Raw genomic sequence first — 18,779 nt, 5'->3', positions numbered from 1 at the left:
CTTATCAGCCACACAGAAACAAATAGAAAGATGTTCTTTCTTTGTTACAAACAATGACATTGAAATGTAAAACACAGGAAACTTATAAAACGCTATAAAAAGGAGTCGGCAGCAATAAATACTTAATAGCTGAAGACCATTCAGTATAATTGTACCTTCTATGGCATGGAGATGGGTGCATGTGAGATATCCCACAACCCTTTGCTCTTGATGGGAGATGCCCACATGAACCTGGAGACACAAATATGACATGATGTGAATAAAAGGATCCATCAAATTAGACGTTATAGGGGTGTGAGTGTTTGTAAAGCATTGCAGGTACAGTAAAATCAACAAGTAGATCATGGCAGCACATGCTAAATTGGGTCAGTGGGGGATGGAGAAGGTACAACATGACAGAACATGACGGTAGTCGTGTCAAATAAGAATAAGGTTCTTGCAATTTGTATATCATTGTATTTATATCCAAGATGCTAATTCTTTTTTGCTATCAAACCCTCAAATGCACACCATGGACAACATCAAATTCTGACGGGATGGTTTATTTATGGATTCTGTTAAAAGAAGAAAAGAAGGGTATCTCTTGGTTGGCAACTCGTTCAGTAGATTTCTCCAAAATAAAATATTAACATAATATACCTGAGGGGGCACGGTGAATATATTTCCCAAGTTTATTTCATTCCATTAAGTTTTTGGAGTGCTCCCAATGAGTTTGGGCGTTCGAACCATATTTATTTTGTCCGTTTTCTTTCTTCTCACCAAAAAAAAGAAAAGGTTTTTTAATTTAAAAAGTGTAGCGAGACCTCACCCAAACAAACATTGGCAGAATTGTTTGTCATAAGTTAAAATTAAATTGCTAATGTAATTGAGAATCCCTCACAGTACAGATGTGCATATATACAAACCTATACAGGTTTGCTGACTCCTCAGTAGGCCTACTATGTGAAAGGGTTTTCTCCATTGCCTGGGAGGTTATTTTGAAAAACAGAAACGTAGTCCAAGCACAGTGGATTAAAATATTGTTTCTTGAAAAAATAACATGAAATGAGTCCTCAAGCCCTCTATTGGATTTGTTTTCGGTATATTTCATACCATACCACTACACACACATTAATCACAAACTTTCTCCTCCAAGAGCCCCGTACAGAAAAATCGAAGGATGCAAGGCCCACAGTGACATTCTTCGACTTCATTAAACATGCTAAAACCAATCAATCAAGCAATTATATATTATTTTGAGAAACTGCAACATAACAGCTTTCTGTTGAAGGTGATAAGGTAATGAATAGTTTTGGACTTTTCATGATTTTAGGGTGGCCCAAAGCCCTGTATTACGCTAAAATAGATCTGCCCCTGCCCTGAGCAGGATGACTGGTTTGCGCGTCTGCCTCACAGTTCGGAGGAGAGGGGTTAAAATCCCGGCCTCACCTGTGTGGATTTTAGATATTCTCCCCGTGCCTGCATGGGTTTTCTCCGGGTACTCAGGTTTCCTCCCACATCCCAAAAACATACATGGTAGACTCTAAATTGCCCATAGGTGTGAACGTGTGTGCGAATGGTTGTTTGTTTATACAGGGAGTCCTCGAGTTACGACGCACGTCCGCCATTTTGTCCCCAGCACCATAGTGTTTCTGCTTAGCTAATGCATAGTGCTTGTCTGTGTTTGTGCAGCGGGAGTATCTTTGCCTTTTTCGCCCTCCTTTTTTCACACTCTCAGAATCAGAATCAGAATAATCAGAATCATGTTTATTTGCCAAATATGTCCAAAAACACACAAGGAATTTGTCTCCGGTGGTTGGAACCGCTCAAGTACGACAACAGACAGTCAATTTACAGAACACTTTGGAGACAGAAAGACATTGACAAAAAAAAAAAAGTCACTGAGCAGTAAAGGGTTGCTGGTTCGCACAGTTCTATTGAAGATCTGAGTGAAGACTGGAGCGAGCTGGTCCGCGCAGACTTTGAGGCGGGATGGGGACACATGGTCAGGGCCTGCCGCTTTGTTGATCTTTTGTTGTTTGAAAATGCGTCTCACATCCTGTTCATGGATGGTTAACGCAGAAGTCAGAGGTGTGATTGTGGTCAGGGGTGCGGCCGGGTGGGTGTGGGGTGTGAAACTGTCCTTTTCAAATCTGCAGTAGAAGGTATTCAAGTCGTTGGCTAGTGTGCTATTGTTCTCAGCTTGTGGGGATTGCCGCTTGTAATTAGTCAGCGATTGGAATGCTTGCCAGACTGATTTAGAGTCGTTTGCGCTAAACTGTTTTTCCAACTTTGCTGCAAAGATCCTCTTTGCAATGTTAATTTCTTTAGTCAGCTGGTTTCTAGCTCGATTATACAGGGCCCTGTCCCTGCTCTGATATGCATCCTCCTTAGCTTGGCGAAGCTGCTTAAGTTTAGCAGTGAACCACGGCTTGTTGTTGTTGAATGTGCGAAATGATTTTGTTGGTACACACAGATCTTCACAGAAACTGATATAGGATGTAACAGTTTCTGTATATTCATCCAGGCTGTCAGCTGAATTTTCAAAGACACTCCAGTCTGTGCAGTCTAAACAGCTTTGAAGTTCCATCTTTGCTTCATTGGTCCACTTTTTCACTGTTTTCACTGTAGGTTTCGCGCATTTAAGTTCTTGCCTGTTCGTCGGTAGTAAGTGAATTAAGCAGTGATCAGACGAGCCCAGGGCTGCACGAGGTATTGCACGGTATGCGTTTTTTACCGTAGTGTAGCAGTGGTCTAAAATATTATTTTCCCTGGTAGGACAGTCGATGTGCTGCTTGTATTTAGGGAGTTCGTGGTTGAGTTTAGCTTTGTTAAAGTCCCCGAGAATAATGAGGGGTGAGTCCGGGTGTTTTTTTCCAATTTCGTTGACTTGTTCGGTGAGCGTTAGCAATGCGGTGTTCATGTTAGCTTGAGGTGGAATGTAGACTCCAGCCAGTATGAATGATGGGAAACTCACGTGGCGAGTAGAATGGTTTACAGTTGAAAAACAGCGACTCCAAATGCGGGCTGCAGTGTGTGCTGAGCTCTGTGACGTCCGTACACCATTTTTCGTTGATATAGAGGCATATCCCGCCACCTTTTGTTTTCCCCGATGATTCCATGTCGCGGTCCACTCGATGAATGTGGAAGCCGGGAAGCATGACGGCGCCATCGGGTACAGCGTCGCAAAGCCAGGTCTCCGTGAAGCACATGGCCGCAGAACGTCCGAAGTCTTCACTGGTCTTTAACAGAAGATGAAGCTCGTCCATTTTGTTGGGTAGGGAGCATACATTCGCGAGGTGGATCGACGGGAACGCCAATCTGTATCCTCTCATGCGGAGTTTCACCTGAATGCCGCCACGCTTCCCTCTGTGGCGCTGTTTCCGTCTCCATGCGCCGAAAACCGCGGACACCGCTCCGGTGAGTAACTCGGGGAAAAAACTGAGCGGATTTGCGAAAGTTGGTGACAGAAAGTCCGGAGTAGCCTCCTTGATGGTTAGCAGGTCACCCCTTGTGTAAGTGAGTCGTGTAAGGTCTCCAAAGACGGACGAAAAACACAAAAACAAAAACAATACTAGAGAGCGCGTTACCGAGGCGACCACACTGGTAGGCGCCATCTTGCTATTATTATTATTATATACTCTCAACAGTAATAGTAAGTACAGCATCTTTTTCTTTTATTTTAATGTATTTCAGTTTCTTTATACGAAGTGTTAACCTTTCCCGCTACGGTCACCTGACCGTGGTCAGTAGGGGTAGGGGTTAATTCCCTTCTCTCGTTGCACAGCTGAGCTGGGTGGCGGCAACAATGAAGGCACGAAGCACCGATTTGCTGCTTTAATGGATTTATCAGCTCCTCTGCACATTCGATGTCAACAGGTCCTCCGCTAATCGCTACTCTTCCCCGGTCGCCATCACTACACTTGCTACTGTACACACTCGTACCGGCGCACACTCCTTCCTCCTTCACAGTCCCGCCCGACGACACTTGCGCAGTCCCGTCTCACTCGCACATCGACGCACACGCCCACACACACTGAGCTTTCTGTCACAATCACGTGGGACAATACCCGTAACAGAAGTATTTCGCCGTAAATTTCGACTTTAACGGTGAAATCCGACTTACGCGGAAAATTGTGTTACGTCGCCAGCGTAGGAACGGAACTCGTTCGTAAATCGAGGACTTCCTGTATATGCCCTGCGATTGGCTGGCATCCAGTTCAGGGTGTACCCCGCCTCCTGCCCGAAGATAGCTGGGATAGGCTCCAACACTCCCGCGACCCTTGTATGGATAAGCGGCTCAGATAATGGATGCATGGATGGATAGATGTGTCTAATATTGCCTTGGTGAAAACAGATCGCTTCCTCGGTGGGCTATACATTTTTTCGATGGTAAATAACCAGCCCTTAGATCTTTTGTATTATGTAAACTCTAATATTGCTGCAAAATATTTTGTGTTACTGGTTTAGCGCAGGCGGCACGGTGGACGACTGGTTAGAGCGTCAGCCTCACAGTTCTGAGGACCCGTGTTCAATCCCCGGCCCCGCCTGTGTGGAGTTTGCATGTTCTCCCCGTGCCTGCATGGGTTTTCTCCGGGCACTCCGGTTTCCTCCCACATCCCAAAAACATGCATTAATTGGAGACTCTAAATTGCCCGTAGGCATGACTGTGAGTGCGAATGGTTGTTTGTTTCTATGTGCCCTGCGATTGGCTGGCAACCAGTTCAGGCTGTACCCCGCCTCCTGCCCGATGACAGCTGGGATAGGCTCCAGCACTGCCTGCGACCCTAGTGAGGAGAAGCGGCTCAGAAAATGGATGGATGGATGGATGGTTTAGCGCATTGCTTTTCTGTACGATAACATAGTTATGCACTGTACATTTGTTTGGGTTAAACACTAACAACCGAGTTTTGTAAAGCCATGTTTTCACTAAGTAATACATCTCAGTTTTGTACTCTCCAACTGGCTCAAGAGTACTGTAGTGATAGGGATGACCCAGACACAATGCAGTTAATAAAATGGTTGTCATCATATCAGTGCAACAATGGGAACAGAAGAAAAGAAAAGTGCTGTGGCGAGCAACTAGAGTGGCTTTGAATGTTGTGTGTTAAAGCACAGAGTGGAGTACAGACCTCTGCAAAGGGTTACCTGTTATTAAAAGTGAAAAAACACAGTGGTGGAACATTGCAGTTGTGTTTGTTTGTCTGACCACATTGTGACAATGGGCAGTGTATTCTTAAGCCACATACACATGCAAAAGACACAGATCTTTGTGTCCTACTAACAGCCCCAGTCAACCCTTGTCAGTAAAACACAACAAGTCAACAATAAAATGTTTCCTGGATCCAATTTTTTTTTTTTTGTTATGCAGTAGGAAGCAATTAATGTTGATAGTTTCGGCAGACCTCAGTGGTGAGGGTCAGACAGTGTTGGATATATCCGTTACCACGTTTTTCAAACTGAAACGTTTGCAAAGCAAGGCAATGTTTCCCATTGAAATGAATGGAAATGCAATTAATCTGTTCCAGCCACAGAACAATTTGATATTTACCTTATTTTGCTTGTTGTGTGGTTAAAAATAAATGCTATACTATGTATAAATATGTGAAAAGACAATTTATGATGATGAAGTAAGAGTGGGTTTACTAGCAAATCACTGTGTAGTGTCTTAGCCTATTCGGGAACAATAATGTTTACATTCACTGTGGTTAGTGCCAGCACTAAATGGCCACCACCTCCTACAACGCAGCGTAGCTTTTGCGTTGCGTTGTGGGATGTGGTGGCCATTTTAGGCAAAAAACCCAAGATACCTGAAGCACAAAGTGTTTATGCGGTGTGAGAAAAAGCAAAGTTCAGAGCCATTCCTTTTGTTAAACCAAAAATAGTACCTAACTCGAGGTAATTTTTCTTTTAAAAAATATTCCTAAACCAAGGTTCAAGTCTTGATGTTAGGTTCAGGCATGGAGGATGTCCGACATTAATTTTCATTCAAACCGTTCTTTGCAATTCAAGTACGTGTATCATATTTTAAGACATTTGTGATGCATTCACAGAAACATGTATGCAGACACATGAAGCCAGACCAGCACGTACACCCACGCACACACTCACACTTGCAGCATGCATGCACGCATACATGCACACCTAAACACATGGTAGGAATAATTATAACTGCGGATAAATGTTGAGTCTGAAAAGCTTTAATTACTGAGTACTGGTTCCATCTTTAGGGAAACATTTTTTAATTAATATTCAGTCTCTGCCTCGCTCCCCCCTTTCTCCCTCTATCTTTTACTCCAATCCATTACCTCTCCACAAGATACAATTCAGACAAATGCTGCTGACCTGCTGCTGCTCTCCAGGTAAATACATCCACTGGGAAATTGTGATAATGAGTGTGTGCTGCCCGCGGGTTACATTTTCCGGGAACTAAATCCATATGTGACGTGTAGCTTTCATCATGTTCATTATTAAAATAAAAGCTTCACAGGTTGATACTGTATGTACAGAATAATTGTATCAAGTCAAACTGGCCAACAAAAAGCAATTATAGGTTTGGACCTAGGTCTTACAATCTATGCGCAGTAAAGCAGACCAATGGACTGGGCTCATCATTCCACCTATTTGTAGAGATAAAGGCTTCTTCATCGCAGTTTCTTAATTGATGATATAACTGAGCAGGACAGAAGAAAAAGAAGAAGAAAAAAAAACTTGGAAGCACATAGTAAGTGTCACTAAGTATCCCTGCTCCAATGCTTGATTGGATTTGTTTTTGTTAAGCATTGCACTTTGTAATATCCTATGAAGTTTACATTAATACATACAGTGGAACCTCAACTTAACGGACCCTAATTTAACGAATATTGGAAGTCATAGACTCTCTGGACAGTACCTGTGTCCAAAAATTGCTTCCAATTGGCACTTAAACCAGCATTGACAAAGTCTTCTAGTTCCAGAATTGGCCGCTGTTGTTTACTGGCGCTGTGGCGCAATATAGGCAGAGACTTGGACACAAGTCTCTGGAGTCAGGAACATGCTATTTTTGGTACACTTAGAGTTTTTTTTTTGTCACACCGTTTGTCAACAGCAACGGATTTGGAACCCTAGGAAGCACACTAATTCCTCACGGCTCATGAAAGCCACCTGCCTTGATTTGCCTACAACTACGACAGCAGTGTCGTAGTTGTAGGCAACTACGACAGTTGTGTACAACTACGACATTGTTGTCGTAGCACACCAGCGTGGTAAGTCTGGATAAAAGTTTAAAACTTTTAAACATTTTCAAGCTTTTTTATATTCATTTACAAAGGCCCTGTACTGTACTGGGCGTTTTAGGCCACGAAAAAAAGTACAATAAGTACAATAATTTTGTACTGTACAGTAATATGGGTGCATATGGCCACAAAAAAAAAGTGCTTCAATATAATGGACAATCGGCTTTGACGATTTATTATAGTTCTGTAATTTCATCAATGCAACGAAACATAACACATCAATCATTTAAGTTAAACTTAAAACACCATCGTACAGCAGAGACGTCACGTGGTGCGTCATTCTTTCAAGGATGCGTTGCAGGAAAAATAAACATTTAATCATGAATGCTCATTATGTCATTTGGATAGTAGGCTAATATAGACACTTACCGCATGTGTTGCCTTCATTAAAAGGCTTTTAATTTTTTGCGACTCCAGACAGATTTTTTTATTTATTTTTTTTATGTCGAATATGGCTCTTTCAACATTTTGGGTTTCCGACCCCTGGTCTGGTAAATTGAGGTTCCACTGTACTCTAATGTAGATTCAGATTCCAGCTGGTTGATTGCCAGCTTGTCAGGCACCTCGAATAATATTAGAAGAGGGTGAGACAGGGGTGTGAGGCCAGCTTTTAAACTGAAGTGACAGTCAGCAGGGCTAAAAGGATGAGAGGGTCAGCATGTGACCTGTATGTGAGTGTGTCTTCATTAGGAGTCGTGTATGGAAGGATCTGTCAGGACACGAACTAAATGTTCACACACTCACAAACATAGCCTCTTGCTCACTGACACAATCAAAATTAAAATGTTGAGCCGGCTCAGCAGGAACTGGAATACTTCCAACACATAGTCTGACCCTTTACAAGATCACAGCTCTCACTTCCCATTTGGACACCCATACATCATTAGACCTCTCCATGGACCCCTCTTATAACTTCTGTCCAACTCTCACCCGATCAACTGGACAACATCAGCTCAAGGTTCCTTAGGGCGTGTGCCAGGCAGCTGGCAGGCGTTTTCACTAAGGGTGTCCAACCTGTGAAAAACCTCTCGCATCAACCCAGTACCAAAGACAGGGCATCCCAGCACTCTCAATGAGTACAGACGTGTGGCACTCCCATCACGTCAAGACATTCGATCGGCTGATTTTTCAGCATCTGAGAACGCTGCTCACTGCTTTTGAGGACACCCTGCAGTTCACATACCAGCAGCACATCAGTGTGGTACAGAGATCTCTACCACCCCTGCCTTCTCAGGGACAATCCGCAGGACATTCAATTGCACTCCAACAGTACAGCACGACTCGTGGACTACCTCACTACCTACCCGCAATACATCAGGGTTGATCGCTGCATCTCTGTGGTTGTGTCATGCAGCACCAGAGTACCCCAAGAAACTGTTCTCGCATTTTTAGTATTCAGTCTTGTTACTTCAGACCTATGGTTCAACTCTGGTTCACGTCACCGCCATAGTTTTTCCCAATAACGTTGTCATTGTTAAGAATAGAATAATTTTTATTGTCATGAACATGCATATGTATCAGTGACGACGACAAGGGGGAGTACGGAGGACTGACTGATTTAAAGCTTTGTGCGTAGGGCAACCACTTGAAACTCAACATCAGCAAGACCAAGGAGTTGGTAAATAAGAGGCTCCCTACTCCACTCATCATGCAGACAGAGGAACTGGTGATGGTGGAGTCTAGGGCCCGGGCGATTCAGCGGTAGGTTGATTTTATTGGCTGATTTTTATCCCCTTTCAAAATTACAATCGGCCAGAATTTTGCCGATTCAACACCAATATATTCTTAATTTCTCATGAAACAGTAAACGCGGTTACGTGTCGGAGTCCTTGCACCATTTCTCCACTACATGGCTATGCATCTTTCCTGAGACCATGAACATGACCATGACATGGTTGTCCCAGTTCTCATGTGACCGTGCGCGAACCCCGGCAACGTTTACAATAACATTGGTGGTTTATCGTGTTGTGTTCGTGCAAGAGAAAGTTTTTGATAGGTTTTATGCATGTGGACAACTGGACACATATTTCTTTAAATGATTCTGTGTTTACTCAAGACTTTTTAAAACAAATAAAAAGATCAGCTCAGGTTTAAAGTGGGTGGGGCGTTAGTCCCCACTGTTGTCTTCTCAGTAACATACCGGAGTAAGCGACTGTCAGGTAGCACTACAGGAGTGGTCTAAGGGGAGCTTTCCAACATGCAAGTTTATAATGCCGTTGTGCAATTAACAATGTCGCCCGTTTCAATTGAACTCTGTCTGTACATCACACATTTAAAATGCGACTCTGTCAAAAATTACGTTTCGACATCTGAAAAAAAGGCATCTGTGTTTTTTATTTTGGTTCATATGAGTCAAGACTTCATAGTAAAGAAAATAATGGAGTAGAAGAAGTAGAAGTTATGCGGCATCAGAGGATTGCATAAATACCGTTTTGCCAGTAACTTTATTCAATTTTGTTGCTCCTATACTGCATTCATATGGCCTAATCGGCATCGGCCTCAAACGATCCCCATTGGTCGGTCCCTAAGTGGACTCATAGAAGTCCCCTACAGTATTTGAATCCATGCAAATCTTTTTAATTAAGTCGTTAATAGTGATATAAAGATAAAAAAAGTAATAAAAACAAAATAAAATAAAAAAAAAACTTGATCATTTGCATATGGTCACATCACATCGTGTCAGAGGAGCAGTGAGCTGAGGTGACTACTTTCAAACTTGCCTCACATTTGGCGCCTCGATGGTAATGTGTAAGAATTTGTGATTTCACTCTTTGGTTGGCCAAGAGCGGGACAACCTAGTTTGTGGCTCAGGAGGCTGAAGGACAAAATCAGGGTCAACTTGGACAACCCCACACACCCTCTCCTTGACAAGATGTGGCAGATGGGCAGCTCCTTTAGCTTCCACCCAAGAGCAGAACTGAACACTTCAGGTGCTCCTTTATGCCAGCTACTGTTAGAATCTATGATACCAGTGGAGGCCACAACTTGTTACTTGTCATAGACTCGCACTCTTACTTTTTATCTGCTGCTACCAACCACACTGTAAATGTATCTTACCATTGGGAAAAAAGGTTGTGCAGTTTTTCATTCTATATTTTGATTATATTTATCCATCCATCCATCCATTTTCTGAACCGCTTCTCCTCACTAGGGTCGCGGGCGTGCTGGAGTCTATCCCAGCTATCATCGGGCAGGAGGCGGGGTACACCCTGAACTGGTTGCCAGCCAATCGCAGGGCACATACAAACAAACAACCATTCGCACTCACATTCACACCTATGGGCAATTTAGAGTCAATTATATTTATATACAGTATATTCTATTTTTATATTATTAATGACCATCTTCTCTTATTAATTAATTCATTTGCAGACAAATTAATTCATTTGCTTGCCAAATACTTCAAAAAGACTTGACTTTTTACTTGGTAGCCAAGAGACTTGACTTGACTTTAACTTGATCTGCATGACTTGACACGCCATCTTGTTTAGAGTTGGAAATCTGCATTTTAAACAAAACAGTTTGCCCTTTTTTTAAAGTAAGAAACGTTTTGGGGGGAACAACGATGGAAGGAGCTCGAAAGATAATACAATTTGGATTTAAGGATTTTATGTTGTTGATGGGGCGGCACGGTGGGTGACTGTTTAGAGCGTCTGCCTCACAGTTCTGAGGTCCGGGGTTCAATCCCCGGCCCCGCCTGTGTGGAGTTTGCATGTTCTCCCCGTGCTTGCGTGGGTTTTCTCCGGGCACTCCGGTTTCCTCCCACATCCCAAAAACATGCGTGGTAGGTTAATTTCCATCTCCAAAAGCTAGCTAGAAAGATAGCTGGGATAGGCTCCTAGTGAGGAGAAGCGGCTCAGAAAATGGATGGATGGATGTTGTTGATGGGTGGAACGATAGACAACTGGTTAGCTCATGCGCCTCACAGTTCTGAGGACACGGGTTCAAATCCCGCATCGCCTGTGTGGAGTTTGCATGTTCTCCCTGTGCCTGTGTGGGTTTTCGCCGGGTACTCTGGTTTGAATGTGAGTGCGAATGGTTGTTTGTGTCTATATGTGCCCTGCGACTGACTGGCGACCAGTTCAGGGTGTAGTGCGCCTTTTGCCCGAATTCAGCTGGGATAGACTCCACCGCCCCGCGACCCCAACCACGATAAGCGGTGTTGACAATGGATGGATTGAAGTCTATTTTTTTCTCTCTTTCTCATGCACTCTGAAGCAGAAAGTATCATCTAAAATATAATGCCAACTGCAGAAAGCATAGAAAGTGAAGCAGCGTTGAGATAACATTGAGATAAAAAAAAAAAAAAAAAGAAGTGTGGAGACGTTTGCGTTATAGGTCTGCTGTATGGGATCACTTTGCATTATGATCACGGCGATAAAAATGTTGACAAAAGTGCGTTCCACTATTAGTAAGTACATTGTGAGTAGCCACGTGTGAATATAATCTTCACACTACTGAACGTGTTCATTGAAGTTTCACCTTTAAAATGTCATCTGTTGTGTCGGCTCTGTGATAACGCTGTCGGCACTGTTTTTAAAATTGAGACCACAGCATATGAAATCTAGCCTTTAGTCTAATGACAATTGTCATTTGTCCAGAGTCACTGCTTTTCAATAAATTAACAAACCCGGCTGAGTGATGTAATTAAAGTAGAGGACACAGGAGGAATACGGATTTTGTTCACATTACTTTTATTTGAAACATTGCAACATTTTTATGTCGTATTATTCTCTTAATTATGAATCTTATTCTCCATTAGCCCATTAGGTACACATCTAATTATATGCGACCAACAGAAAACAGTCTTAGCTTTTGTTTAATGGTGTTCTCTTAAGAACTGTAGGAGTTAAAAGGCTGTCATCGCAAAGTACACAACATAGTTTGTTCAGAAATAAAAACAACTCAGTGCAATAAATTCAATCAATCATAATCTAAGTTGTTCATTTAACTTTTATAGGGTGTGAATAGTTATTTATTTATGGGGAATTTTTTTTGGGGGGAAAAAACGTTTTATTACCACTTCAATATACAGTATGTTGCGACAGGAGCAAGATTGTATGACTTGACTTGCGTCTTGCTTAAACCAATGACTTGCTTGAAATTTAGTGGTGACTCGACTTGCTTAATCCCCTCCCCCACTGTGGTTTAGGACTTGCTTGAGATTTGAAGGTTATGACTTGAGACTTGCTTGTGCCTTGCACATATGTCCCTTACTCCCACCTCTGCGAACCACAGCTGGTATCATTATTGATGCTCACTGGTGTAATTATAGCTTTACCCTAGTTTTTGCTCGATGGCAAAAGCATATATTTTCTTTCAAAACACAGAGGCTATTCCAATGGAGGAAGGAAGTAGACTGGAAGCGCAGTCGAAATTTCATCTCTCAGCGAGATGCCACATTTGTGCTCTGTTTGCCATGCCATGAAGAAACTGCTCCCTGTGCTTATGCAACACAACTTTAGAAGTGGCTTTTCAGCTCATTAAGACTGCACTTCATGTCATGTCAAATCTACTCTTCCTTAATGCCAAAGCCACTGATGCACTCTTGCACTAAGTGCAGTGGTAAAGTAGAAACATCCTGCATTACTTCTGACTCCAAAGGGAAACATGACTAAACCTCTTTGAATAAAAGAATGGAGAGGCTTTAAATTATCTGTTACCATCCAACGTTATTTAATAACGTGTTTAAAATATGTCGACAAAACAAAATATTGCCGACCTATTCAATCTTGAGGGAACGATGAAACATCCAAGTCTATTCTAAAACAATGTTGCAGATCATAGACTAGTAGACAGACAATGCACCCCTCTGATTATACTGTTATCTAGGCATTATTAAATTATTATTAATTTTTTTTCTCCGGGCACTCCGGTTTCCTCCCACATCCCAAAAACATGCATGAATTGGAGACTCTAAATTGCCTGTAGGTGTGACTGTGAGTGTGAATGGTTGTTTGTTTGCATGTGCCCTGCGCTTGGCTGGCAACCAGTTCAGGGTGTATCCCGCCTCCTGCCCGATGATAGCTGGGATAGGCTCCAGCACGCCCGCGACCCTAGTGAGGAGAAGCGGCTCAGAAAAAGGATGGATGGATGTTTATCTTTGGAATCACTGATGGTTGACTTGCCTGACTTCTGTGTAGGCAGTGTGGATTCAGCTTGGTGATGGTGAAAATGTGAGTGTGAATGATTGTATATCTATGAGTCTTGTGATTGACTCGCGACTAGTCTAGGGTGTAGTCTGCTTATCATCTGAAGTCAGTAGGGATAAGCTCCAGTTGTCTGTGACCCCTGAACAGAATTAGTGGCATATGAAATTGATAGCTGGATGGAGGAACGGTTATCTACAGTATACAGGTACACATCTTGACCAACACTAATTGATTGGTTTCAGCATGTTGAAGAAACTAACAGTGAAGAATATCAAAGTGACTACCGCAACTTTTGAATTTTCTTTTGTTGCCCCTTGGGGGAAAAATTTGGACACCCCTCTTCTAATCATGATGTCAATGAATGTTTCACTTAGTCCTTCATTTAAATCATTATTACTTTTGCCCCGCAAGGGACTGACGACCACTCTAGGCAGTACCCTGCCTCTCACCCGAAGTTCGCTGGGATAGGCTCCAGCTCCCATGCAACCCTTCTTCTTCTTCTTTTCCTTTCGGCTTGTCCCGTTAGGGGTCGCCACAGCGCGTCATCCTTTTCCATGTAAGCCATCTCCTGCATCCTCCTCTCGAACTCCAACTGCCATCATGTCTTCCCTCACGACATCCATCAACCTTCTCTTTGGTCTTCCTCTAGCTCTCTTGCCTGGCAGCTCCATCCTCATCATCCTTCTACCAATATACTCACTATTTCTCCTCTGGACGTGTCCAAACCATTGAAGTTTGCTCTCTCTAACTTTGTCTCCAAAACATCGAACCTTGGCTGTCCCTCTGATGAGCTCATTTCTAATTTTATCCAACCTGGTCACTCCAAGAGCGAACCTCAACATCTTCATTTCCGCCACCTCCAGCTCTGCTTCCTGTTGTCTCTTCAGTGCCACTGTCTCTAATCATCATGGCTGGCCTCACCACTGTTTTATAAACTTTGCCCTTCATCCGAGCAGAGACTCTTCTGTCACATAACACACCTGACACCTTCCTCCACCCGTTCCAACCTGCTTGGACCCGTTTCTTCACTTCCTGACCACACTCACCATTGCTCTGGACGGTTGACCCCAAGTATTTAAAGTCCTCCACCCTTGCTATCTCTTCTCCCTGTAGCCTCATTCTTTCCCCACCACCCCTCTCATTCATGCACATATATTCTGTTTTACTTCGGCTAATCTTCATTGCTCTTCTTTCCAGTGCATGCCTCCATCTTTCTAACTGTTCTTCCAGCTGCTCCCTTCTTTCACTGCAGATCATAATGTCATCTGCAAACATCATGGTCCACGGGGATTCCAGTCTAACCTCATCTGTCAGCCTATCCATCACCACTGCAAAAAGGAAGGGGCTCAGGGCTGATCCCTGATGCAGTCCCACGTCCACCTTAAATTCTTCTGTCACACCTACAGAACACCTCACCGCTGTTCTGCTGCCCTCGTACATGTCCTGTATTATTCTAACATACTTCTCTGCCACACCAGACTTCCACATGCAGTACCACAGTTCCTCTCTGGGTAGTCTGTCATAGGCTTTCTCTAGATCTACAAAGACACAATGTAGCTCCTTCTGACCTTCTCTGTACTTTTCCATCAACATCCTCAAGGCAAATAATGCATCTGTGGTACTCTTTCTAGGCATGAAACCATAGTGTTGCTCGCAAATACTCACTTTTGTACTGAGTCTAGCCTCCACTACTCTTTCCCATAACTTCATTGTGTGGCTCATCAACTTTATTCCTCGATAGTTGCCACAGCTCTGCACATCACCTTTGTTCGTAAAAATGGGCACCAGTACGCATTTCCTCCATTCCTCAGGCATCTTCTCACCCGCTAGAATTCTATTGAACAAGCTGGTCAAAAACTCCACAGCCACCTCTCCTAAATGCTTCTATACCTCCACAGGAATGTCATCAGGACCAACTGCCTTTCCATTTTCCATTCTCTTTAATGCCTTTCTAACTTCCCCCTTCCTAATCATTGCCACTTCCTGGTCCACCACACTTGCCTCTTCTACTCTCCTTTCTCTCTCATTTTCCTCATTCATCAACTCCTCGAAGTATTTTTTCCATCTAGCTAGCACACTGCTGGCACCAGTCAACATATTTCCATCTCTATCCTTAATCACCCTAACCTGCTGCACATCCTTCCCATCTCTATCCCTCTGTCTGGCCAGCCTGTATAGATCCTTTTCTCCTTCCTTAGTGTCCAACCTGCCATACATGTCATCATATGCCTCTTGTTTTACCTTTGCCACCTCTACCTTTGCCCTGTGTCACATCTCAATGTATTCCTTTCGCCTCTCCTCGGTCCTCTCAGTGTCCCACTTCTTCTTAGCTAACCTTTTTCCTTGTATGATTTCCTGTACTGTGAGGTTCCACCACCAAGTCTCCTTCTCTACTTTCCTGCTAGAAGATACACCAAGTACTCTCCTGCCTGCTTCTCTGATCACCTTGGCTGCAGTGGTCCAGTCTTCTGGAAGCTCCTCCCGTCCACTGAGAGCCTGTATCACCTCTTCCCGAAAAGCTGCACAACACTCGTCCTGTCTCAGCTTCCACCACATGGTTCTCTTCTCTGCCTTTGTCTTCCTAATTTTCCTCCCCACCACCAGAGTCATCTTACACACCACCATCCTATGCTGTCTAGCCACACTCTCCCCTACCACTACCTTACAGTTGGTAACCTCCTTCAGATTACATCGTCTGCACAAGATGAAATCCACCTGTGTGCTTCTACCTCCGCTCTTGTAGGTCACCCTATGTTCGTGCCTCTTCTGGAAAAAAGTGTTCACTACAGCTATTTGCATCCTTGTTGCAAAGTCTACCACCATCTGTCCCTCCAAGTTCCTTTCCTGGATGCCGTACTTACCCATCACTTCTTCATTACCCCTTTTACCTTCACCAATCTGCACCAATTACGACTCTCTCTCTGTCTGTGATGCTCAGAACTACATCATCTAGCTCCTTCCAGAATTTCTCTTTCAGCTTCCATGCAACCCTAATAAGGACAAATGTTATCGAACATAGATTGATGGGCATTCTTACTTTGTACTGGCCTAGGTAATGATTAAATTATTTTGTTATTGTGGAAAATACTGTCATAAGATGTTCCTTTATTCATAACTGATACTGTATCTAAGATGAGAACATCAAAAGAAAAAGAAAATCGTAAAAGAGAAAAAACCTCTGACCTTGGCAAAGAGTGCTCCTTTGGCGGCCAATGCATCCTCTCCTCTTCCATTGGGGTAACACTCATAGCGTGCATCCAGGATTGGGTAGCGACTAGCTAGCAACAGGCCACTGTTTAGGAATTTGAACCTGGAACAGCAGCCTTTCCAGCCGTACCGCCCAACATCACTCAGCACATAGGGGAAGTAGCGATGCAACTGCTGCCGCAGTCGAGTAGTTGAACTATGGTCAAACACTTCCTGTAGGGCAAGGAAATCCAAGTTGGCAGGGAAAAATGCAGAGATGTCATGGTCAAAAGTCTCATCCCCGTGGCGGCGCTTTCTACCGGGGCGCTTAAAAATTGAGGTACGAGGCACATGAGAGAGGGTATTGTTCGAGGATATCACTCCGCATCCATCACTTCCATGGTACCGGGCAAGGGATTCTCTTGAGGCTGTCATGCTGCCCACGTCTCCTCCTGCCAGCTCCCCTGACTGTTGGTTTCCTGTCTCTGCCTCCTGCTCCTGGGGGTCTGGCTCAGGGGCACTGATGCTGATTTGAACACCTGAGGTGTGAAGTGGACACTCAGGAGAAGGTTTAGCCTGCGTCTCCATCCCATGCATGGGGCATTCATTGTTGCTGAGGCCACTCTGTGCCCCTGTAGAGTGCATTGGACATTCTGGAGCCTCTGCCAAAGTGTGTACAGGACAGTCTGGGCTGTTGCTAGTCTCCACAGAATGAAGGGGGCAGTCCATGGTCATGTCTCCTGCATTTGAGTGAAGGGGGCATTCTGTGGTTCCATGAACTCCTGCGGCTGGATGAACTGGGCAGTCTGTAGCACCTGCAGGGTGAATGGGACACTGGGTGAGTGGCTCATTTTCAGTGTCTGCTGGGCCATTTACAATGTGTGTCTGGTCTGGCCTCTGGTCCAAGGAGGAGGTACGGCGGAAACCCGTTGCTAGACTACTGAAGGAGGCAGCACTAATTGTTGAGAAACACAAAATGAAAGAATGACGTATCAGTTTTTTTCAGTAATATTTTTCTGTAATAGTAAACCTGAAATGGTCTACATACCTGATGGAAGTGTTGGTTGGCGAGTCAATGTAGATTTTAATCTGAGGCCGACAGGCACCATTTCTGATCCTCTTACCCACTTCTCGTGCTCTTTTCTGGGTGTCCGAAAGGTTGTTGAACCTGGCCAGGGAGTCGGGCAGCAGGCAAACGTTGGCACTGCAGAAACAAAAGCTCCTGCCCTGGGGTCTCCAGTCCTTGACACCAACAAACCCTGAGCCAGCCTCGCCTTGCTCCGATTGGTGCTTTTCTAATCTGAACAAGACAGGAAAAACGAGTCTAAATCAACACAAACTAAGAGACTTGAAGTTTTAAGCTTTTGAGTAGCCCACAGACAGTGTATCAAATGAATATTCTTAAAGTTTTGGACATTTGCAAACTCAGTTTTCTGGGAAAAGTTTAGATCAAGTCTGATTTATGTTGTTGACAATTTTGACATATAATTATAATGTAATTGTCTGTATTGTCCCCTATTCTATACCAACGCTATAGGTAAACAATAAATAATATTCTTAGCACTGTTTTTAAACGATATCTCCGACCACATCCCATCATTGCAAAGTTTGAACATTTTCACCAAAACGTGTTTGTAAAATTAAAAGGTCGGGAGCTAAAAGGGACTTTGTTTGGAATCAATGACCAGTTACCCAAGGAAATCAATGAGAGGCGTAAAATCTTGTAGCCCTTGATGAAGACTCACCGTGAGAAACACAAACGAACGTGGCTAGTTGTCGACAACTGTTTTGTGATGCCACCATCACGCCCTGGCTCTTCTAGATAAGTATTTCTTTTGATCTGTTGTTGTTATGAATTGTCAAAAGTGTATTGTATTTTGTTTAATTCTATCCACTTTTGCTTAGACAAACAAAAAAACTGAATCACGCATGCCACCAGCATGAATCCTCACTCCTATTTCTCTGCTTTTCAGCTGTGCTTGTTTTCACACACACTAAACACACAAGTCACTCAAAACTCTTCTTGCGCACAAACAACCACCACACACCATATTATCCCCTGGTCACTGTTTGTTTTCGGTGTTCAGTGTTTGTTCGTAACCCTTCTCTGTACCCTGGCTTTGCAGTACTTAAATATGGCATCTCTATCACCCTCTCTAAATAACGTTTGTCAACACAATAACAAAAA

At 43.6% G+C, this 18,779-nt stretch overlaps 1 protein-coding gene across 3 annotated transcripts in view; it reads right to left on the bottom strand.

Moving 5' to 3' along the window:
• smpd3 (sphingomyelin phosphodiesterase 3) overlaps window positions 1-18,779 on the bottom strand; it is an 80,479-nt gene that overhangs the window by 14,908 nt on the left and 46,792 nt on the right. For all 3 annotated transcript variants that reach the window (XM_061677323.1, XM_061677325.1, XM_061677324.1), the window contains exons 3-5: window positions 17,640-17,891; window positions 16,589-17,546; window positions 156-231 (exon numbers count right to left, since the gene is read on the bottom strand). In XM_061677323.1, coding sequence (XP_061533307.1) covers window positions 156-231; window positions 16,589-17,546; window positions 17,640-17,891 — 1,286 coding nt within the window. The remainder of the gene's footprint in view (window positions 1-155; window positions 232-16,588; window positions 17,547-17,639; window positions 17,892-18,779) is intronic.

The sequence above is a fragment of the Phycodurus eques genome, chromosome 5 (assembly GCF_024500275.1).
Source record: "Phycodurus eques isolate BA_2022a chromosome 5, UOR_Pequ_1.1, whole genome shotgun sequence".
NCBI classification, from domain to species: Eukaryota; Metazoa; Chordata; class Actinopteri; order Syngnathiformes; family Syngnathidae; genus Phycodurus; species Phycodurus eques.
Note: the sequence above shows the minus strand (reverse complement) of the source record. Positions and strands in the feature narration are given on the sequence as shown.